Source organism: Nerophis ophidion, linkage group LG07 (genome assembly GCF_033978795.1).
Source record: "Nerophis ophidion isolate RoL-2023_Sa linkage group LG07, RoL_Noph_v1.0, whole genome shotgun sequence".
NCBI lineage: Eukaryota > Metazoa > Chordata > Actinopteri > Syngnathiformes > Syngnathidae > Nerophis > Nerophis ophidion.
The window spans coordinates 54,556,671-54,580,666 of NC_084617.1; the positions used below are offsets into that span (position 1 = coordinate 54,556,671).

A 23,996-nucleotide genomic window follows, 5' to 3' on the forward strand; every position below is an offset into this window, starting at 1 on the left:
TTAATTCAAAATGTTTTTACGCCTTTTAAAACTTTGAAAATAATTACATTTCAATGTTCCCGCAGGGTTATTTAATCAAGAACTTTTTTTTTCTACTGAAAAAGATAATCATTGAACATCTCCCCCCAATAATTAGTTTTGGTACAAAAAAGGCATCAAATTTAATCCAAGTTTGATTTAAAAAAAATAAAAAAATAAAAAAAAGTTTAAAAATCACATAAATAAAAAAGTGTGTTTTTTTTAGCAGATACAATTCTGCTTCGGGCCCCAGGTTAAGTGTCCCAATCCTTTTTTTTTTTTTTTTGCTTTTTTTTTAAACTTTTTTTTTCTTTTGTGGCCTTGTGCTTAGAGTGTTTGCCCTGAGATCGGTAGGTCGTCAGTTCAAACCCAGGCCGAGTCATACCAAAGACTATAAAAATGGGACTCATTACCTCCGTGCTTGGCACTCAGCATCAAAGGTTGGAATTGGGGGTTAAATCACCAAAATGATTCCCGAGCGTTGCCACAGCTGCTGCTCACAGCTCCCATCACCTCCCAGGGAGTGAACAAGGGGATGGGTAAAATGCAGAGGGTAATTTCACCACACCTCGTGTGTGTGTGTGTGTGACTATCAGTGGTACTTTTCAATTAACTTTTTCTGACATACAAAGTCTGCGAGCAGGGAGTGCGCTGGGTGGAGGTCAGCCTAAATATTACCTCAACGCCTGCAGCAGCAACCAACAACATGTTCTCTGTTCGATCAGTGAAAGAAGCCCACAGTGTATGAGACGAATGTGGCACACCTCTGTCTACATACTGTATGCGCGCCACTGCTATGTAGGAGTTTGTTCTGACAATATTTTTACAACCCTTGTCCCAATGAAAATAAATTCACTAATAACTCAACCTATTAAAGAAAGGATCATCTCCAGATGGAATACATGTGCAAATGAGTCGTTTCTTACCCTCGGGGCAGCTTCTTCCTGCGTCGCTTCTGGTTACTTGTGTTCCTGTAGGTTCCATAGTCAAAGAGGGAGTCCATAGGTGCTTTCTTTGCACCTGGAACCACATTTGATTCATACATGGTGGATTCCAGCAGATCCATTGGGTTGGAAATGCCCTTCTTGAAAGCACCTTGGAACTTCATCCGCAGGTTTTGTCTGCCATCTACAGGCTGGCCAGGCTGAATCGCCAACACCTGCACGGGCGAGCCCTCAGCACTCTCGAATAAGTCGGAGAATTCGGACAAGGGAAAGGTCTCCTCGTTCTCGGGCTGGGCGGCAACGCCATCGCCGGGGTCAACAGAGAGGGCTTGTCTGGCTGGTGTGGAGCTGACAGTGTCGGCCTTGGACAGGGCGAGGTGGCACCTTCTCAGGAGGGTCGGAGCAGAGCGGCCCTGGAATAAACACAATCAAATGAGCGATGTCTGTGTCGCCAATGTATCCATAACCTGTAGAAAGGTGCGTATATGCATTGAAGTTGCACATTTCCACGCTCGTTTCGCGATTGATACACCTCAACTTTGCCATTAAAAGGGGCGTAGGGCAGATTTTTGTGCGTACGTAAGCTTAATACATGAGGTTCGCTACTATTATCTTATAGCTAGCTTTATTTTTTTAAACCTGGGAAAGAAGAAAGTGAATGATATTCATTGAATTAAAGAAAGAAACCACCAAAAACATGATGTTTTCACCAACTTGGCGAAGCAATTCAAGCAAATCCCAGCTAGTCTGTCACGTTCGAAGCGCATTGTGATGAGCGGAGATGTCAACTCAAAATGCACGGGACCAGACAAGCAAGATTGCAGGTAGGAGCTGGATTCAACCCTTGTGTGGTGTTCGGGTCTGTGGGACCCGTTTTCATTTTTTATTAAAAGAAAAATGATACAATGAATTAATTTTTCAAACTGAGACTCATTGACTTTGGCTCATTTTCTGTGATGAATATATATCAGAATGAATTTTTAATGACCACACACCATACACTCCCCCTACACATTTCTATTACATATAAGATGTCTGGGTCCACTGGACCCGGGACTAAAAGAAGTGAGGAAATTGATGTTCTGTGTACCACACACACACACACACAGCAGGACAGAGTGTAGGTACACAGAACATCAGAGGGCTAAATGTGCGAGAAATGAGAGCAGACAGAGTTGACAATGTTGATAAAAAATGTTGCAACCTTTTGTGAAGAACATATATCAGAATACATATTTAATGACCACACACCATACACCCCACCTACACATATCTATTACATATAAGATGTCCACTGGAGCACACACACACACACACACACACACACAGCAGGCCAGAGTGTAGGTACACAGAACATTAGAGGGTCAATGTGCGAGAAAATGAGAGCAGACAGAGTTGACAAACAATGTTGCAACCTTTTGTGAAGAACATACATTGGAATACATATTTAATGACCTCACACCATACACCCCACCTACACATTTCTATTACATATAAGATGTCCACTGGACCACACACACACACACACACACACACAAACACACACACACACACACACACGCACACACGCACACACGCACACACACACACAGCAGGCCGAGACAGGAGGAGGACAGAGTGTAGATAGAACATCAGAGGGGCAAATGTGCGAGAAAATGAGAGCAGACAGTGTTGACGAACAATGGAGCAACCTTGTGTGGGAACCACAGGTACAGAAACACAAAAGAATAATCCCTGTGGGATGCAGAAACTAACAGAGAAATATTGTAAAATACTAAACAAATGTTTATTGGGATACGGTAAACATCTGTTCAGTATTTTAACATAAAAGTGTTTGATTGTGAGGTATTAAAAGCCACAAAATGCAATGGGTCCATCAGACCCACAAACGCTGGCTGAGTAACAACAATATGAACATTACACAAGGGTTAATATATAAAATGATAAAAGAACACTGGTACAAAGGCAAAAGAAAGCGCGTGCAACGCACGGGGAGCTAGGCTAACACTAGCACCGAGGTAAAAGTCCAAATTGGGGCGCGTCGAGCGCCCAAAAGCTAAGACAGAATTTAGCAAGCCAAAAACAGGACCAGATCATCGAACGTGCATGTTGCATAAAGCAAGATAAGAATTCAGACCGAACAAAGGGAGGAGGCAGGTATAAATACAGAAATGGTCATCAAAGACAGGTGTGCGCCGGGTGCCAGTGCAGGTGGAACAAATGAAGTCGCTACGGTGACGAATACAAACTAAGAAGTGCATTAACTAACTATAAACAAGAAACACAAAAGACTCACATATAGACAAAAGATGTGATCCGGGAATCGGATCACAACATTGTCTGCACCATACTGATGCAGAATGAGTTTAATACCACCAAAAAAGTTTAAAACGATATCTTAACAGTGGATATTTATCCACGAAAACATAGAAAATCTGCTGATGGTGCGTTTGACGGGGAAGCAACTGGAAGAAGACACCGTAGAACAGTGGTTCTCAAATGGGGGTACACGTACCCCTGGGGGTACTTGAAGGTATGCCAAGGGGTACGTGAGATTTTTTTAAATATTTTAAAAATAGCAACAATTCAAAAATCCTTTATAAATATATTTATTAAATAATACTTTAACAAAATATGAATGTAAGTTCATAAACTGTGAACAAAAAGTACAACAATGCAATATTCAGTGTTGACAGCTCGATTTTTTTGTGGACATGTTCCATAAATATTGATGTTAAAGATTTCTTTTTTGTGGAGAAATGTTTAGAATTAAGTTCATGAATCCAGAGGGATCTCTATTACAATCCCCAAAGAGGACACTTTAAGTTGATGATTACTTCTATGTGTAGAAATCTTTATTTATAACTGAATCACTTCATTATTTTTCAACAAGTTTTTAGTTATTTTTATATCTTTTTTTCCCAAATAGTTCAAGAAAGACCACTACAAATGAGCAATAATTTGCACTGTTATACAATTTAATAAATCAGAAACTGATGACATAGTGCTGTATTTTCCTTCTTTATCTCTTTTTTTCAACCAAAAATGCGTTGCTCTGATTAGGGGGTACTTGAATTAAAAAAAATGTTCACAGGGCGTACATCACTGAAAAAAGGTTGAGAACCACTGCCGTAGAAGTCTACTCTCTAAATACTTAATTCATTATTATTACATTACTTCATAGAACTACTGTAGTTGTTAGTAGTACATTATATTGTATTCTTTTTCATACAATATTTCTAATCTAAAAAAAATGATTTCTTATTAAATGGAATGTTAAATGTTAAAATAGCGTTGTTTTGTGGGCCAACTTTGTTGATGTCAACTTATTTCAATGGGAGTTGATTTAAGAAGTGTTTTAAGTTAAGACGTCCAATTAAGCTTGTAAGTTGAGGTACCATTGTTTTCTTACACTTGTATAACTGTTATGGAATGACACTACAAACATATTCATATAAAAACTGATTATGTTTATGTCAAGCATTTCCTTTGGGGAAGTGTTGTTTCAAAATATTTAATCCATAAACTGTTTTATTGTAGCACAATACACCAACTTTTTATCAATTGACTTTGACATAATTGACCTCTCAACTGTGTTTGTTTTAATGGGTTTTTTTCCGATACATGTCAGATTTGGTACAATTTTGAAAAGAAATAAGGTGTACAAATGACATAAGAGAATTAAATGTTGAATGCCTCGATGACCAAGTGGGTAGCACAGTTTGCTTAACTCGAGGTATGCGGGGCCAAATAATCACTTAATTAAACATTCAAACACAGTGTTACTGTTCAAACTGTGTGTAATGGTACAATGGCTAAAATATTTGATATACTTGTAAAATAATACATCTGCTTTGTTTTAATAAACATTTAGGACTACTACAGTACTGCATTTTAAAGCTAGTCATTATGGTGGTACTTGGAGAGCCAAGTGTTTTCTGAAGTGGTGCTGGGTGAAAGAGGTTTGATAACCACAGATGTAGCAGAAATTATCCTCATCTAGAGTGTTGTTAATACTGTTTTAGTATGTTTTTTTTTGTTATACTTTTTTGTGGTTGTGTGCAAATTATCAATGGTGTTACTGCATTGTCTCACAATAGTAACGAAGAACTGAGCAAAGACACGCTGAATATGTCCATTCAGCTTATTTTAAAAGTTGGCCTCATTAAAGGGGAATTGCACTTTTTGGGAATTTTCCCTATCGTTCACAAGCATTATGAGAGACAAGAAGACAAAAGGTGTTGTTGTTTTTTTTTGCAATCTAACATGTAAAAATCAGCTAGCGATGCAGCTAATGGGATCAATCAATTCTACCTTAAAATCACTTAAAAATGGATTCAAAAATCTACAACATTACCTAATTTATGTTTCTTAACCTGTATAATGACCAAGCTGTAGCAAGTTGTAAGTTGTTATTGTAAGAGCCAACACTGAGGAACTCTTTTTCTAGCACCGTAACACATCTGAATGCTTTGGTATTAACCATAAAAAACAACTACGGAAAGAGACAGGCTAGCTTATACGTCAGCACCCGAATCGTGTTTGAGTTTGTAATGTACGACACTGTGATAGGACACCAATTTGTACTGACTGAAAAACATGAACAATCATATTACAATATCTGTAAAGTATTAGCCCACATTTCATGTTTTGTTTGTACACAGCTAGCCAGACAGTGTACTGTATGTACTGCAGTTGTAATAACACGCGTGATGTGCTGCGTGTATCATGATCGCTATATACTCCAGCTTGCCAGGGACGTTTTTTTCCCGTTTATTTAGGTAAGCACTCCATTTATGTTGAAATAGCTGGGCTTAAAGTTCCACTTTTACAGCTTCGAGTCAAGCCGACCTGACACTCTCAGCTTCCGTCTGCTCCAACGTTTTACTCTTTTTTCAGGCTGGCTTCTAGAAGCAATATTTCATCCTCTCCATTTTCAGCTTCAAAAATATAAGGTTGAGAATCTTCATTTGTCAAAAAATAGTGGTCTTCATTGTCTCTTACCGAATGGGAATTGGGCTGCTATGGTAACGGAAATAAATGCGCGAAAGAAATCAGTCTCGGCACTGATTATAATGATCAGAATACGGTAAATATCGTACATATTACATATTGTTACGAACATGTGTGTTACCACATTATATACAGACTTGCAGTGTGTATATAAAACGTTGACGGGGGGGTATGACTTTTTTTTTAGAGCAAGGGTGTCAAACGTACAATCCGGACCGCGAACAGGTTTTACCCGGTACGCAGGATGAGTGTGTAAAGTATAAAAATGAGCCGAAATTTTTGAATGAAAGAAACTGGTGTTCTAAATGTGTCCACTAGATGTTGCAATAGCAATCCTTTGTATCTTTGTAGATAATTTAATATATGTACATAAAATAAACCATATGATGTTAGCGCACCAGTCAAGGAAGATGAGCAAACTACATGAAAAAACATCCTATAATGTGATTTTGATATTTTTTTATCTTGATGGAATGAAAATTAACACCAATGAGTTGACTGATGATAATTTATCCAAAAAGTATAAATGACGATAAATAAAGATAGAAAACTATTAACTGCAATGTGTAAGTGTAAAAAAAAAACTATTTTATTTCCAATTCTTAAATGCAAATCAAAAAACACATTTCACGCCATTTTTTCAATTTTCATTTCTGAAACAAAAGTTGGACAACTATTTAATGACAGTTTTTTAAAGTAGGACTCCTGCTGAACAAAGATGTTATAGTTATGGTAAAAACATGCTAAACGCAACGGAAAAGCTAAAATACCATTTCCGATTCAATTGGTGATCACACATATAACCACGCATTTTTGAATTTTGGATGAACATACAGTATATTTGATTTTTGTGTTTATCTGGGAAAATAAAAATCCATAAGAGGAAAACAGCACAAAATGCAATTTTATGGCAATAATTTAATGAAAATCCACCATTTTTTTGTTTGTTTTCAAATCTGCCATATATAGTAAAAAATAGAAAAACAGCCCTAACTTTGTTTTTTGATTTGTGTTTCAGAATTGGAAATACAATGAAAGGAAGGTACCATACTTGCCAACCTTGAGACCTCCGCTTTTGGGAGGTGGGGGGTGGCCTGGGGCGGGGGCGTGGTTATATGCATGTACAGTAGATGGCAGTATTGTCATGTTTAAGAGTGTCACAACATTGCTGTTTACGGCAGACAAACTGCTTTACCGAAGACGAAAATGTGATTGCTGTTGTTGTGTGTTGTTACCGCGCTGGGAGGACATTAATAAAACTGCCCAACAATAAACCCACATAAGAAACCAAGAACTCGCCCTCGATCATTCTACAGTTATAACGTCATTGGGCAGGCACACTGTTTATATTGTGGGAAAGCTGACGTGAAAACGGGCTGTCGACACGTCACTCAGGTCCGCATGGAGCTGGAGGGGGCGTGGCCTCCAGCTCTGCCTGAATTTCGGGAGATTTTTGGGAGAAAATTTGTCCCGGGAGGTTTTCGGGAGAGGCGCTGAATTTCGGGAGTCTCCCGGAAAATCTGGGAAGGTTGGCAAGTATGGAAGGTACACAAACGGAATACTATTAACGGCAACAATATAATTCGTACATTTGTACAGAATGTGCTTGTTCTATTTTCATAAAAAGTAAACCATCTGAAGTTGTCTTTATTTTGAAGTTGTCGTGCCGTGATTTTACCAGTCCAGCCCACTTGGGAGTAGATTTTTCTCCATGTGGCCCCCGATCTTAAATGAATTTGACACACCTGTTTTAGAGGCTTTGTGACTTTTGTGACTCCATTAGCCGCATCATCAGCGTTTTTATTAGGGGTGTGGGAGAAAATCGATTCGAATTTGAATCGCGATTCTCACGTTGTGCGATTCAGACTCGATTCTCATTTTTTAAAAATCGATTTTTATTTTATTTTATTTTTCTTAATTTTTTTTTTTTTTAATCAATCCAACAAAACAATACACAGCAATACCATAACAATGCAATCCCATTCCAAAACCTAGCCTGACCCAGCAAAACTCAGAACTGAGACACAGAACCAACCAAAATTAATGAAACAAAAATGAATATTATCAACAACAGTATCAACATTAGTTATAATTTCAGCATAGCAGTGATTAGAAATCCCTCATTGACATTATCATTAGATATTTATAAAAAAAAAAAAAGAACAATAGTGTCACAGTGGCTTACACTTGCATCGCATCTCATAAGCTTGACAACACACTGTGTCCAATGTTTTCACAAAGATAAAATAAGTCATATTTTTGGTTTGTTTAATAGTTAAAACAAATTTACATTATTGCAATCAGTTGATAAAACATTGTCCTTTACAATTATAAAAGCTTTTTATAAAAATCTACTACTCTGCACGCATGGCAGCAGACTGGGGTAGATCCTGCTTAAATCTTATGTATTGAATCAATAGAGAATCCTTTTAAATTGGGAAAAAATCGAGAATCGTGTTGAATTGAAAAAAAAAATGGATTTTGAATGGAATCGTGACCCCAAGATTTGATATTGAATCGAATCATGGGGCACCCAAAGATTCGAAGCCCTAGTTTTTATCAACTATGATATCCTAAAAAAAAAACATATGTAACGTTTTCTCTCATAATGAGTCTGAACGATATACAAAACAAAAAAGGTGCAGTTCCCCTTTAAGGCTTCTGTACCTCATTCATCCCTTTTATCACGACTGTGCGCCAAATTCCTCTTCAGGCGGACTGGAAATGATGCTGAAGCATCTGGGCAACCTACAAAAAAAATAGGAGTTAACCACCAGGCTAATTATTGGAGTTTACGTTTTAAGACACGTCTGAGCAACATAAAAAGAGCTGTTTTCTGAAGTCTGGAAAAGTGGAAAACATAGCAAAGGTGGCGCCAAAAGAAATAAAGTGACTCTTGTGTCTGCTCTGCTATTGGTCAGGTGGACCAGCTGGCAATATCACGCCACGGGTACTTTTAAGGGATTTACTCTATACATGGAATAATCTCTCATTTCCCAGCCACGGTGAGAACATAAACACAGGGGCGTTTATACAACATGTCAACCTTCAAAGCATCCTCTCAAATCCTGTGTTGGCTCCTGTCATTGCAATCTAATCTAAGCCCTGAAAAAGAGCAAGACAAACACTAGCGGGACTAGAGAGGGGGCTGATAAAGAGCCAATACCATTGTAAGAGTAAATGGGGGTGTTGTACTTTTTGTGAAGTTGGAAGATTTTAAAACAAACAACGTAAAATAAATAATTTAAAATTAATATAGCCATCCATCCATCCATCCATCCATCATCTTCCGCTTATCCGAGGTCGGGTCGCGGGGGCAGCAGCCTAAGCAGGGAAGCCCAGACTTCCCTCTCACCAGCCATTTCGTCTAGCTCTTCCCGGGGGATCCCGAGGCGTTCCAAGGCCAGCCGGGAGACATAGTCTTCCCAACGTGTCCTGGGTCTTCCCCGTGGCCTCCTACCGGCTGGACGTGCCCTAAACACCTCACCAGGGAGGCGTTCGGGTGGCATCCTGACCAGATGCCCGAACCCCCTCATCTGGCTCCTCTCGATGTGGAGGAGCAGCGGCTTTACTTTGAGTTCCTCCCGGATGGCAGAGCTTCTCACCCTATCTCTAAGGGAGAGCCCTTAATATAGCCGTGAAAGTTAAATAATAAAGTTGTTTAATTCAAATGAACAACGTCGATGACTACCTTTACATCCTATCAAAAATACAAATGGTTTGTTCCACCAAGAGGGTGGCAAACACCTCACTTAACACAGAAGTCATAACGTCATTAAAGCTCCAGCATTTTGGAACAATAATGAGGTAAAGGAGGAAGGTTAAAATATAATAAATATGTTGCAGCATAGGAAAAAGTTAAGTACAAGTGTTTTTTGCGTCGCAATGTCAATGATGTGGTGCGTTCACAGACCCTCAATTAAAAGGGAACTGCACTTTTTTTTATTTTTGTCTCATACACAATCTTTATGTAAAACAAGCACAAATTTTCTTTTTGTGTGCATTTTAACTCATAAATAACCTCTAGCTAAAGTCAGCCAAAAATGGAGCTAATGTGAGTCGCCCTAGCGCTCAAAAACATCCAAAAGCCTCCATCATTGTTTTATATACATATTGTAAGTAAATGTGTAATCTGGTTAATGGCACATTCATAATAATAATGTATATTTACGTATTTTGCTTATTTTAAGCATACAGCGGCGTAATAATTTCACAGATGCATCGCAAATTTTGCTTTTTCCATCAACAACCAACACTAAGCATCAAGGAACAGTATCACTTGGTGCTAAAAAATATATGCAAACTACGAAAATAAAACAATACCTTACTGTACAATGTTTGCTCTCACTGGGATGCCGACTAATGGTATGTTTATATCTTACCGTGTAGATGCAATAATCATAATCCTCACAAAGGGTTAACAAAAAGTGCCTCAAACTAAATTATTTTCCTTGTCTTTCTTGCCGTCACTGGGTTTAAGTTGAATGTCAAAATTGACCAACTTTTCGGTTTATTAAATTAAAGTTAAAGTACCCATGATTTTCACACACACACACACACTAAGTGTGGCCAAATTATTCTCTGTATTTGACCCATCCCCCTTGATTACCCCCTGGGAGGTGAGGGGAGCAGTGAGCAGCAGCGGTGGGGCCGCGCCTGGGAATAATTTTTGGTAATTTAACCCCCAATTCCAACCCTTGATGCTGAGTCCCAAGCAGGGAGGTAATGGGTCCCATTTTCATTTTTATAGTCTTTGGTATGATTTGGCCGAGTTATGGCCACATCCTTCTAATTTGCAAGTGAGGAGCATGATTTATGATCTCAAATTAACTTTCACCAGCTCAGAGGCAACACATCATCTTACCGGCTCAACATGTCAATATAGCTGCATAAACTAGTTAGTTCGCTGCTAAAGATAGAATGTCCGTGTTAGCGCTTATAATACCAATATTGCTAAGTAAATGGGGTACTATTGGCGGTTTTCAGATGTTTCTTTGGAGGGCTTTATTGGCCAATTAGTGTACTCACATTAGCCGCATTGTTAGCCACCTCTGACTGGCCATATTTTATGACTTAGAAAAACATATGTGTTATTGTCTTACATAGGAATTGTGAACGATAGGCACAATCCTGATAATACTAGGTAATTCAGATAATCTGTACTGTAAAAGAAATACAGAAAAACTTGACAAATGTATAATTATTGACTGATTGACTGATTATATGATTATTTAAATTCACATTCTGGCATCTTTATATTGGATTTGTTGGCATCTATAGTACAGGCCAAAAGTTTGGACACACCTTCTCATTCAATGCGGTTTCTTTATTTTCATGACTACCGTATTTCCTTGAATTGCCACAGGGCATATAGTATGCGCCTGCCTTGAATTACTGCCGGGTCAAACTCGCCTCGAAAATTAATTAGCGCATGCTTAGTATTATCGCCTGGTCAAACTCGTGACGTCACGAGTGACACTTCCCCTGTCACCATTTTCAAAATGGAGGAGGCTGATTTCAATACCGGTAATTTGAAATCGCATAAAGGGAAGAAGATTAAGAGCTATTCAGTAGGATTTAAGGTCCAAGCTTACATCACACTCAAATATTTACTGCATACCTTTGGTAAGTACCGGAGTGAGAAGAGGTTTTAAAATAATTAGCGCATGCTTACTTTTACCGCATGCCTTTGGTAAGCGCAGGAGTGAGAAGAGGTTTTAAATTTATTAGCGCCCCGGCGGCAATTCAAGGAAATACGGTATTTACAATGTAGATTGTCACTGAAGGCATCAAAACTATGAATGAACACATGTGGTGTTATGTACTTAATAAAAAATGTGAAATAACTGAAAACATATCTTATATTCTGGTTTCTTCAAAATAGCCACCCTTTGCTCTGATTACTGCTTTGCACACTCTTGGCATTCTCTCGATGAGCTTCAGGAGGTAGTCAACTGAAATGGTTTAACTTCACGGGTGTCATAGTTTTGATGCCCTCAGTGACAATCTACAATGTAAATAGTCATGAAAATAAAGAAAAAGCATTGAATGAGAAGGTGTGTCCAAACTTTTGGCCTGTACTGTATATGTAAAAAAAAACTAGTATTTATTCCATCCATCCATCCATCCATCCATCTTCCTCCGCTTATCCGAGGTCGGGTCGCGGGGGCAGCAGCCTAAGCAGGGAAGCCCAGACTTCCCTCTCCCCAGCCACTTCGTCTAGCTCTTCCCGGGGGATCCCGAGGCGTTCCCAGGCCAGCCGGGAGACATAGTCTTCCCAACGTGTCCTGGGTCTTCCCCGTGACCTCCTATTGGTTGGACGTGCCCTAAACACCTCCCTCCATCCTGACCAGATGCCCAAAACACCTCATTTGGCTCCTCTCGATGTGGAGTATTTATTACAAATTATTATTCAGGTCAGGAGTCCCCAAACTACGGCCCGCTGGCTTGATACACCCGCCATATTAAACTTTTTTTTTTTTAATCATTATTTTTTAAAATCTGTCCTTCCTAATCCATTTTCTATCGCTAGTTATTCTCTGTGTCTCCTAGCATATTCTCTAAAAATTATATATGTGTATATATACAGTATATATATATATATATATATATATATATATATATATATATATATATATATATATATATATACACACACACATTTTGTACCGCTTGTCCCGCCCAAATTTTTTTAACCCAATGCGGCCCCTGAGTCAAAAAGTTTGGGGACCCCTGATTTGGGTGGTTAATCCATCTTTAATAAGTCAGAAACCTATTTAAGGTTTTACATGTGTCTAAAAAAAACTGGTTTCAACCAAATCCATGCTACAATTTGTTTTTTAGTGCTTGTAAACATAATAAGTGGGTGTGTATGGGGGCCCCAGATATTGGTGCTACCCCCCTGGCCATGACTCACACACATTCACTGGATCATCATGCCATTACACTTCATTTCACATGTCACAGTGAACAGACACAGACGATGATAAACTTTTTACAAAAGATTAAGGAATAAGCATCACATTTTGCTACTTTCTAAATTAAAAAATAATAATAATTTTTTACCTATTAGTAACATTTTGACTGGAACACTTAACATTTCATGCTCTAGTAATGTGATGTCTCAGTAACTCTTAATAACGCTACATTACAGTTTAATGTTAAATAACACATTTTGATTTTAAATCACATGTCATGTAAACAAAAGCAAACTGGACATTATGAATTATGATTTTTATATTGGTAACTAAAATCAAGTTTATAAATAGTTGATCGTATTAATAAGAGCAAAGAGGAAAATGTACACGTTACCTTAATCTGTTGTATTTCTTAATCTCCCCGGTTCTTCTTTACCACTCTCCACAGTGTTAACCTTTCCAAAAGGTAAAACTCTTCAGTTGAAAGAAAGTGCTTCTGCTAAAAGAAAAAACGCCCCAAACGATGGAAAAGTCCATCTGAACAGTTCTTTCGGTGATTTAGGGCGGAGTGAGTTTCTCACTAACTTGCCTCTTAAATTCTTGCTAACAAGGAAGTTAGAGATGCGGTACCATAAAAGACCGCTTGATGGCGACTCTGAGCAGAGGGCCAACCCAATCCAACTTGAATTGTGGAGCACTTTTTAAAAAATTCCGATGGACATAGTAATGTACAAAATGATGAATAAAAAACATAATAAAAGGCACAGAAACAAAAACCTGAAATGAAATTGAGACATAAAAATATGTGGATAAAAGAAAATGAACTGGATTGAAATAATAACCACTATAACAACAAATAAGATTGACTCAATAAATATCTCAGCTAAAACCAAATAAAACACTACAAAAGTAAAAATATAATCAACATCTTAAAACAGTGCCTTGCTCACTTAGTACTTCCGGGACATATCAAGTAGACTTTGAACAGATGTGTGCATGCTTAACACATGGTGTATTCTCTCATTTATTAGCTATCATACAGTATCAGTCGATATAGTCACTTGTATAAGACACAATTGAGTAGTTACAATATTTTGAAACACATATTGATGCACACACTTAACTGTCTACTCATTCAGCAGCCTGGTGTAATATATAAATCATTGGTAAAAGCAAATGATGAAGTCTATTTAATATATCAAAACATCTATCTCACACTGCATGTAGTTCTGATTTGTTCAGCACAGGCAATTTCAGTACGATAAAATATATTTGCTCCTAATGTATACAGTGAGTGATTTTGCAGTACTACAATATATACATTTGCAAAACTTCAGTTGAGCACAAGGGTCAGTTTTAAAGGGTCAGGGTGTGAAAGCCCAGCCTGGTGGCCATTTTACATAGTGCAAAAATATTATTAATGCATTGATAATGAGATATATTATTAGATTTTGCACACATGTGCTTTACTGCCATGCAGTCACACTCTGCAGTCAAGATCAGCGTTCATTTTGTTATACAGCTCATAAATAACATCGACTGTGGCAGAGAAGTTGATCAGGAATTTTTTTACTTTCTCCAGACATTCTTCTTCCTTGACATGCCGACCATTGGAGAGCGCCTGGATGAAGTCCGACTTGTACGGAGCGGCAAAGAGAGCTGCCTAAAAGCAAGGTAAGGTATATTCAGCAACACTACAACAGACCCTGTATTCATTGTCCATATGGGTTTGACTTTAAACACCGCCACAGTAGATCTAAATATCCAATAATCATCATGTGATTGAAGTGTAGAATATCGACTTCAATTGAAAAGGTTGCACAAAACTATTGGATGGCATTTGATATTTAGGAATTATAAAATGTTCATGCAGTATTCATATTTTGATTTATTCAAAGGTATTTGTAGACCAATAAATGGCGGCAAATGTTGTCTTTCTTTTTTATCTCTCGTTTATCCCAGTTATTTAGTTCCAGACATGACCACAATAATTACATTTCTTCAAAGTAAGAATCATTAATTATAAATCAAATATTTTCATATCTGGAATATAGAAAAACTGTTTACGATCTTGCCCTCTGATGAGGTGGTGACTTGTCTAGGGCAGTGGTTCTCAAATGGGGGTAGCGTACCCCTGGGGGTAATTGAAGGTATGCCAACGGGTACGTGAGATTTTTAAAAAAATATTCTAAAAATAGCAACAATGCAAAAATCCTTTATAAATATATGTATTGAATAAAACTTCAACAAAATATGAATGTAAGTTCATAAACTGTGAAAAGAAATGCAACAATGCAATATTCAGTGTTGACAGCTAGATTTTTTCATAAATATTGATGTAAAAGATTTCTTTTTTTGTGAAGAAATGTTTAGAATTAAGTTCATGAATCCAGATGAGTCTCTATTACAATCCCCAAAGAGGGCACTTTAGGTTGATGATTACTTCTATGTGTAGAAATCTTTATTTATAATTGAATCACTTGTTTATTTTCCAACAAGCTTTTATTATTTTTATATATTTTTTTCCAAATAGTTCAAGAAAGACTACTAAAAATGAGCAATATTTTGCACTGCTATACAATTTACTAAATCAAAAACTGATGACATAGTGCTGTATTTTACTGATTCATCTCTTTTTTCAACCAAAAATGTTTTGCTCTGATTAGGGGGTTCTTAATTTAAAAAAATGTTCACAGGGGGTACATCACTGAAAAAAGGTTGCGAACCACTGATGTAGGGTGTACCTCGCCTTCCGCCTAAATGCAGCTAAGATAGCCTCCAGCAACCCTTGCAACCCGGAAGGACAAGTGGAAGAAAATGGATGGATGGATGGATGTTTACGACCTTCAAAATAGATTTTTCAACATTATGAGAGCCCCATAGACATGAAATGGCATCCTTTAGTCACATTTACACTCTCTTTAATCCAATTCATGCTGTCTGAGGCTGAGCCAATCAGTGGCCATGATACTGAAGAGCGTGACCAAATACGTTTGGTCAAATCCAGGGGCCAATACTATGTCGTATTGGTGCTTTTGTTTTTTTTTACCCATTTGTATGCTTGAAAGTGCATATTTTAGGGCAAAAATGCTGTAGAATCTGCTTAAAAAACTAAAATTAATCAACAATGTGGGAAAGCCACAATATTTAAAGCACGGTGTGGTAAAGGACAACTTTACTAAAACGACATGGTTTATTTTTACAACTATTTCCATTGTTAAATAATTTGGCATAAAATGCATGTAATATTATAGGGATGGGTGATGTGGCCTAAAATCTATACTGTAATACATATTGCATCCTCCTACAATAATAATTTATATCACAATATATTATTCAGTATATCAATGATAATAGAAGCATTTCAAAACATGTGACAACGGCTCCTAATTTAGCTGCTGATGTAAAGGGTAACATATTCCCTCATTTTCGGTTGTATCATTTTCTGAAATATATTAATCATTTCTTTGATCATTAACTCTCAACAATTAGTTACTTTCTGCTGTAACATGGCTCCATCTACACATCTGTTATGAAGTAATAAGCACTTATACTACTCTGGTTTGGATATTTTACAGTAGTTTTGGGCTATACTACAAATTTAAATATCAATGCAATTCCAAATACTTACAAAGCAGTATTGGTCACAACAATGTTCATACTTAACATTATTAGGGTACTTTAATGATTCCAGTTTTAATCACAACTGTATCCATCCATCTATTTTCTACCGCTTGTCCCTTTTGGGGTTGCGGGAGATCACAACTGTAATCCCACAAAAGCACAGGATGGCCGTATAACAATGTAAACCAGGGGTGTCAAACTCAAATACAGAATGGGCCGCGGGCCAATGTTGAACAAATTAATCTTTTAATAGGACCCAAAAAAGTTTTGCATTAAATATTGAACAAGCAAGGCTTATATAACTTTAGTGACATGCAAAATCCAGTTTCAAATAATAATAATAATAATTAAAAAAATATCAATGGCATATCAAATAAAATTTAAATAAAAATGTTACGCCCTTTTATCTATTTGCAATCTTCTGAGGTAAATATCAAATTTTTTCCACAGGCTAATAATACATTTGAAAATAAAATAACAATAATGAATGAACCAAACATTCAAGCCTTGAAGTAGCGAGAGAAAATGCATGAATAAAACGTAAATTATTGGTCAGTTTGCTGGAAGTTTCCCGGAAGACTTAGTGCTGCAAGGGGTTCTGGGTATTTGTTCTGATGTGTTACGGTGCGGATGTTCACCCGAAATGGGTTTGTCATTCTTGTTTGGTGTGGGTTCACAGTGTGGCGCATATTTGTAACAGTGCTAAAGTTGTTTATATGGCCACCCTCAGTGTGACCTGTCTGGCTGTTGACCAAGTATGCTTTGCATTCACTGGTGTGTGTGTGTGTGTGTGTGTGTGTGTGTGTGTGTGTGTGTGTGTGTGTGTGTGTGTGTGTGTGTGTGTGTGTGTGTGTGTGTGTGTGTGTGTGTGTGTGTGTGTAAAAGCCACAAATATTATGTGACACGCTGTTAGTATGGAGGAAAAGCGGACGTGACGACAGGTTGTAGAGAACGCTAGAGGCAGTGCCTTAAATGCACGCCCTCAATATAGTTGTCCAGGTGGAAATCGGTAGAAATTCGGGAGAATGAACTGAACTTCAGGAGTCTACCGGGAAAATTAGGAGGGTTGGCAAGTATGAGTATTAGCGGTGAATGCGGTGTTACAGCGGCAGCGACTCAGTATAACACCGGCGGGCCAGCTCTAATGCTAAATTGATATTGCCTCAAGGGCCAAATTAAATTACACGGCGGGCCAGGTTTGGCCCGCGCGCCAGAGTTTGACACCCATGATGTAAACTATATCATTTCTTTATTCCCTTTTATTACATTCAAACTGTATAATAAAGTTAATCGTGAAAAGTAACTGAACAAAATGTCTAAGTTTGTAAACAACAACAAAAATATATTTTGTGAAAATCAAAAACAATATATTTTGTGAAAATCAAAAACACTGCTTTTGATATTACCGTCATATGGTGATAATGCTGTTGATGACACATTCAAACTGTGTTCCGCAAATTTGACGGCGACAAGAAAACAACATGTCCTCAAGGGAATGTAAGGTCTTCGCTAGCAACAACCCTCCACAGTGCGAAGCCACTTCTAAGTGCGCAATCCTCGCCTACGTGTGGGCAAATTAATGACGTTTCTTACAAGTATCATTATCACTGGAACATGAGGAATAGCTAAACATGCTACACTACACACCGTAGGACAGGGGTCGGCAACCTTTACCACTAAAAGAGCCATTTTGACCCGTTTCACAAAATAAAGAAAATAATGGGAGCCGTAACCTTTCTCGCGAATGTCTGCTGGTGGTCACCCAGACAACAATAATAAGGGCGTGCTATGACGCCATTGCTTTAGACGCCTTCTACAACATGTACAGACTGCTTGCCAGTCCAGCAACATGTTGTATGTGGCGTCAGCAAATACACGTACACGACTGCAAGGCATACTGAAGGTTGTGATATAAACAACTTTAACACTCTTACTAATATGCACCAGACTGTGAGCCCACACCAAACAAGAATGACAAACACATTTTGGGAGAACATCCTCACAGTAACACAACATAAACGCAACACAACAAATACCCAGAATCCTTTGCATCCATGACTCTCCTGAATATATTATACACCCCGCTAGCACCAACGCCCCCCCCTTCCGTGCGTCGGTTGAGGTGGGCGGGGTTGCCGACCCCTGCCATAGGAGGATACAATAGTAACCGGATTGACACAAATTTTGACAGTAGCGATACCAAGTAAAATCAGTGTTTGGTCAGTAATTGGATCCATTTTTATATGATTTGTATCATTATAAAGTGTGGGAACTTACCCTGAAAAACTGCTGAACCCACCAGCTGTGGTATCGCTTCAGGGTCAACTCATACGCTTTGGTCACGTTGACTCGAATGAGGTTCGGGTTGTTTTCATCTTTTTCACCATCAAGCAGGCTCTGCAGGAACACTTGGATAAAGCGAAGACCCCTTGGCACAGGCGAGGGGATGATGAGTACAGACTTCATTCAAACCATCAAAATAGACATTTCTAAAACCTTTTCAGCCACATGAGCGCCAATGTGGCTCCGACGTTGGGCCACTGCGATCCATGCATGTCCTTCTCCACCTCCAGGATTTGCTGAAGGGTCCTGAAGCGTCCTGGATTGGTGTCATAGACCGCCTTGATTTTCTAAAGAATATACGTTTTAACACACCACAGGAATTCTTTTAAACTTCAAAAGAAATGTCAATCCATACAAGAAAAGTGTATCGCAGCACTTACTGTAACATTCCCTAATATGTCGGCTTTGATGGGAGCAAAGATTGTCGGGCCAAGGCAGTCTGGGAACACATTTGATCCATAACTTTAGAGAGCTTGTATGACAGATAGATAAATGTTCAGGATCATTGTTTTATTTATTTTCAACATGCTTAAAAAATGAATCCTACTCTTTTTCTATAACTAGTCATTCACTGATAGTTTACTTCCTTTGTTTGAATTTTACCATTTTATAATGGGAGAGAAAGGAGTTGATAAAGTTTAAAATGCTAATAATACCAATAAAAATTATAAAATAACTAAAATGAAATAATTGAATAAGTAAAATTGTAGTATATAAATGATCAAATAATGATGTATCAATCAAAGGGTCTTTGCCCTTACCTTACCTTAGGTGGAAAAAAACCCATCATAAAAACTTATAAGAATACATTGTAGATTGTAAATACTAATGTACTATTGGTATTTTTAGATTGTGTATCCATTTATGTACTAGAAAATGCCTAATTTAGTTCCCCAAAAAAGTAGAATGAGCCTTAAAAATTTTTTAAAAAGCCACAATATTCGGATTGTGATGTGGCAATGGATGAGTAAATGGAAAATCAGTTTTACGAACTGTGACTGAATTGCCAGTTTAATTTTTGTCCTCTACGCCAGTGGTCCCCAACCACCGGGCCGTGGCCCGGTACGTTGATTTAATTAAATAAAAAAACTTAAAAAAAATAAAAATAAAAATAAATAAAAACTAAAAATGAATAAAAAATTCTTCTGTGGCCCGATTGGTACCGGGCCACAGAAGAATTTTTTATTCATTTTTAGTTTTTATTTATTTTTATTTTTATTTTTTTTAAGTTTTTTTATTTAATTAAATCAACGTAAAAAACACAATATACACTTACAATTAGTGCACCAACCACAAAATCCTCCCTTTTTCATGACAAAAATGTCCCTTTTTCATGACAAAGAAGAAAAAAAAAAAAAGATTCTTTCACCCCCGCTCCCCCCAAACCCCCCGCACCACGGGACAAACTATTAAGCGTTGTCCGGTCCGCGGTTACAAAAAGGTTGGGGACCACTGCTCTACGGCACAGGTGTCAAACTCAAGGCCCGGGGGCCTGATCTGGCCCATCACATCATTGTATATGGCCCGTGAACGTCTAGGAAAATACGCATCAATGATCTGCACCTGATATTTGTGTACTAAATGTAATTGTTCTGTCCATTCTGATGAAAAAAATAAAATAAAATAAAAAATAAAAAAATAAAAATAAAAATATATATATATATATATATATATATATATATACATATATATATATACATATATACATATATACAGTGGGGCAAAAAAGTATTTAGTCAGCCACCGATTGTGCAAGTTCTCCCACTTAAAATGATGACAGAGGTCTGTAATTTTCATCATAGGTACACTTCAACTGTGAGAGACAGAATGTGAAAAAAAATCCAGGAATTCACATTGTAGGAATTTTAAAGAATTTATTTGTAAATTATGGTGGAAAATAAGTACTTGGTCAACCATTCAAAGCTGTCACTGATTGAGGGAGGTTTTGGTTCAAAATATCACGATATATAGCCCCATTCATTCTTTCCTTAACACGGATCAATCATCCTGTCCCCTTAGCAGAAAAACAGCACCGAAGCATGATGTTTCGACCCCCATGCTTCACAGTAGGTATGGTGTTCTTGGGATGCAACTCAGTATTCTTCTTCCTCCAAGCACGACGAGAGTTTATACCAAAAAGTTATATTTTGCTTTCATCTGGTTTCATTCAAAAGTTGGAGAACTTGCACAATCGGTGGCTGACTAAGTACTGTTTTTATATTTACAGTAATATATTGAACAAACTACCTTAAATTTTACAGTAAGATTCTGGCAACTAAGCTGCCAGTATTTTACAGTAAAATAACTGTGGTGACATTTTAAAATACTAAATAAACAGTGGGTACTGTTTTCCATCTACTGAAATATAATGTTTTATAAAATATGTAGATTTTGCATTAAAAAAATGGTGACCTGAATTTTAATGGGAAGTATACAGATGTGTTCTTTTTTTACAGTGTACGTAAAAAAATATATTTGATAATAAAATGCATAGGCAAATTCACAAGTGATTCCCTGTTAAAAGCGGCCCTCTAATGGCAGCCATGACTGCGATGTGGCCCTCAATGAAAACAAGTTTGACACCCCTACTCTACGGGTCATCATTTTTACAGAGTATAACTGTAAATGGAAAGGCGGCACCACTTATACTGTTAGGGTAAAATTCTGGTGACTGGGTTGCCATTTTTTTTACAGTGAAATCTACGGTCGTCATTTTTACAGTGCATTACTTACACCGAAAAAAACTGTTATTTTTAGGTTAAAAGAGCTGCCATTTTTGTATCCTTAAAATCAACTCTTGTTGTTTTTACAGTCTATTACTGAAAATGGATAAAATATAGCACTTTTATTTTTACGGTACAATTCTAGCTACTCAGTTGCCTGTTTTTTTTAACGTAAGCTCAATGGCTGTTATTTTTACAGTATATTACTGTGAAGCAAAACACAGAACCACTTTTTTGGGGGGTAAAATAAAAGCGTCTGAGCTGTTATTTTTTTTAACTGTAATATCCGCAGAGGGACAAGCGGTTCAAAATGGATGGATGGCTCTACAGTCATTTTTACATTACATGACTGCAGATAGAAAACAATATAGTACTACTTATATTTTTACAGTAAATTTATGTTAACTGAGCTGACAGGTTTTTTTTGTTTTTTTGCTGTAAAATCAGTTTTTTTACAGTGCACTGTATACATACAAATGTTTGTTTTAGTTTTTTTTACAGTGCATTACTGCTACGAATGGACAGCACGGTGGGATATGGGGGTTAGTGCGTCTGCCTCACAATACGAAGGTCCTGAGTAGTCCTGGGAACAATCCCGGGCTCGGGATCTTTCTGTGTGAGGTTTGCATGTTCTCCCGTGACTGCGTGGGTTCCCTCCGGGTAGTCCGGCTTCCTCCCACCTCCAAAGACATGCACCTGGGGATAGGTTGATTGGCAACACTAAACTGGCCCTAGTGTGTGAATGTGAGTGTTGTCTGTCTATCAGTGTTGGCCCTGCGATGAGGGGTGACTTGTCCAGGGTGTACGCCGCCTTCCGCCCGATTGTAGCTGAGATGGGCACCAACGCCCCCCGCTGCCCCAAAAAGGAATAAGCGGGAGAAAATGAATGAATGAATACTGTTACGAATGCTACCATTTTTATTTTGGGGGTGAAATTTAGATGACTAAGACACCATTTCTTTTTTACATTGTAATCTGAGGGCATTTCAAAAAAATAAAGCATTACTTTAAATGGAAAAACAGAACCTCTACTCCACCGTCTGTTTTGACCGCCTCATTAGCACAGTATTATCAGTAGGTGTTCTATTAATTAGGCAACTGGACAGGGGGAGTATTTGATGTCAGTAAAGTGAACAATGAGATAAGTGGACCCCACGTGACTTCCACTTGACCCACGGAAAGACTTCAGGCCCCGTCAGCGCTCTCCTGCTCATGACATCTCTTTTCTTCTGCCTTGGAGGCATTTTACTGCGCAGGATCCCTATTATCGCGTGGACGCGTGGCAAAGGACCGTGTAAAAAATGTGCAATTTGCCATTACAGGAGCACAACAAAGGGCTGCCAAACAAAAGGGAAAGTCCAACGCATTGCCAGTCACATCCTCATTTTACGGCAGAGCGGGCCTGTAATGTGTCACGGCCAAGAGATTTCTAGGACAGGAAAAAAAACAATGGGGGACAAGGAGAAAAGCGTCTAATATGGACATCCGATTTGGTTCCTCTAAAAGGTTTCACATGGCAATAACCTTTGGCATATTAATACAGAATGAAGTGGCACAAAGATGCCCTGGCACTGGTGAATGGGCAAGCGGAACACAACACCGTACTAATCAATTTTCTTCAAATCCAGGGCAGTCTATTAAATTATGCATGACAAAACAATGGGAGGGCTGTCTAGTGAAGTAGGTGATCTAAAGTGTTTAGCATTAGATCAAAGAATGTCTATTTAGAGAGGGCTTGACAAGCAATTAGAAAACATGTAATTCATTGCTATTACACCAGTCAGAGGCACTTGAATGGGGAAAAATACATGGCAGGCATGTTTGATATAACAGTATTACTATTCTTATATTCAGACTTTAGACAAAAACTAAATTGGCCCTAGTGTGTGAATGTGAGTGTGAATGTTGTCTGTCTATCTGTGTTGGCCCTGCGATGAGGTGGCGACTTGTCCAGGGTGTACCCGCCTTCCGCCCGATTGTAGCTGAGATAGGCACCAACGCCCCCCGTGACCCCAAAGGGAATAAGCGGTAGAAAATGGATGGATAGATGTACACCTAGTGTGTGTGTGACAATTATTGGTACTTTTTATAATACTCTACTTTGCACAACAGGTTTGCAAGGAGTCATCACTCACCAAAGAAAGGAGGAAGGTATGACACAGCCTCAAGAAAAGGCCTGGTTTCCACTTTTCTGTCAGCCGGCAGTGGCCTGAACTGGTGCTCCAGTAGCAGAGCCATGGCTTCTTCTTCTTCTTCTTGTCTTCAACAGTATTTGACTCCACTCAGAGGTGATGCTGACTGACTGTTACCCTTAGAATGACCTCCAGCAGACTGGCTGACACACAGTCAAAGCAGACACACACACACTGTGTTATCAGTTGTCACGTGAGCGCACACACTCACGTGACAACTGA

At 38.1% G+C, this 23,996-nt stretch overlaps 2 protein-coding genes across 2 annotated transcripts in view; both read right to left on the reverse strand.

Moving 5' to 3' along the window:
* trpv4 (transient receptor potential cation channel, subfamily V, member 4) overlaps window positions 1-13,479 on the reverse strand; it is a 43,659-nt gene extending 30,180 nt beyond the window's left edge. Inside the window, exons 1-3 of the mRNA XM_061906519.1 lie at window positions 13,287-13,479; window positions 8,643-8,723; window positions 945-1,375 (exon numbers count right to left, since the gene is read on the reverse strand). Of these exons, the coding sequence (XP_061762503.1) occupies window positions 945-1,375; window positions 8,643-8,651 (440 nt within the window). The 5' untranslated portion in view covers window positions 8,652-8,723; window positions 13,287-13,479. The remainder of the gene's footprint in view (window positions 1-944; window positions 1,376-8,642; window positions 8,724-13,286) is intronic.
* Window positions 13,480-13,904: 425 nt separating this feature from the next.
* On the reverse strand, window positions 13,905-23,938 carry gltpa (glycolipid transfer protein a). The gene is made up of 5 exons (XM_061905020.1): window positions 23,718-23,938; window positions 19,240-19,298; window positions 19,013-19,146; window positions 18,794-18,944; window positions 13,905-14,555 (listed from the first exon to the last, which is right to left on the reverse strand). The coding sequence occupies exons 1-5, from the start codon at window positions 23,818-23,820 to the stop codon at window positions 14,373-14,375; spliced, it is 630 nt and encodes a 209-aa protein (XP_061761004.1). The 5' UTR covers window positions 23,821-23,938; the 3' UTR covers window positions 13,905-14,372.
* Between the last annotated feature and the right edge of the window lie 58 nt (window positions 23,939-23,996).

Coding starts and splice junctions, on each gene's coding strand:
- gltpa (XM_061905020.1), bottom strand. CDS start 23,820: ATGGCTCTGCTACTGGAGCACCAGTTCAGGCCACTGCCGGCTGACAGA. Junction 19,299..23,717: donor ATACCTTCCTCCTTTCTTTG/GTGAGTGATGAC, acceptor ATGTGTTCCCAG/ACTGCCTTGGCCCGACAATC. Junction 19,147..19,239: donor ACATATTAGGGAATGTTACA/GTAAGTGCTGCG, acceptor TATATTCTTTAG/AAAATCAAGGCGGTCTATGA.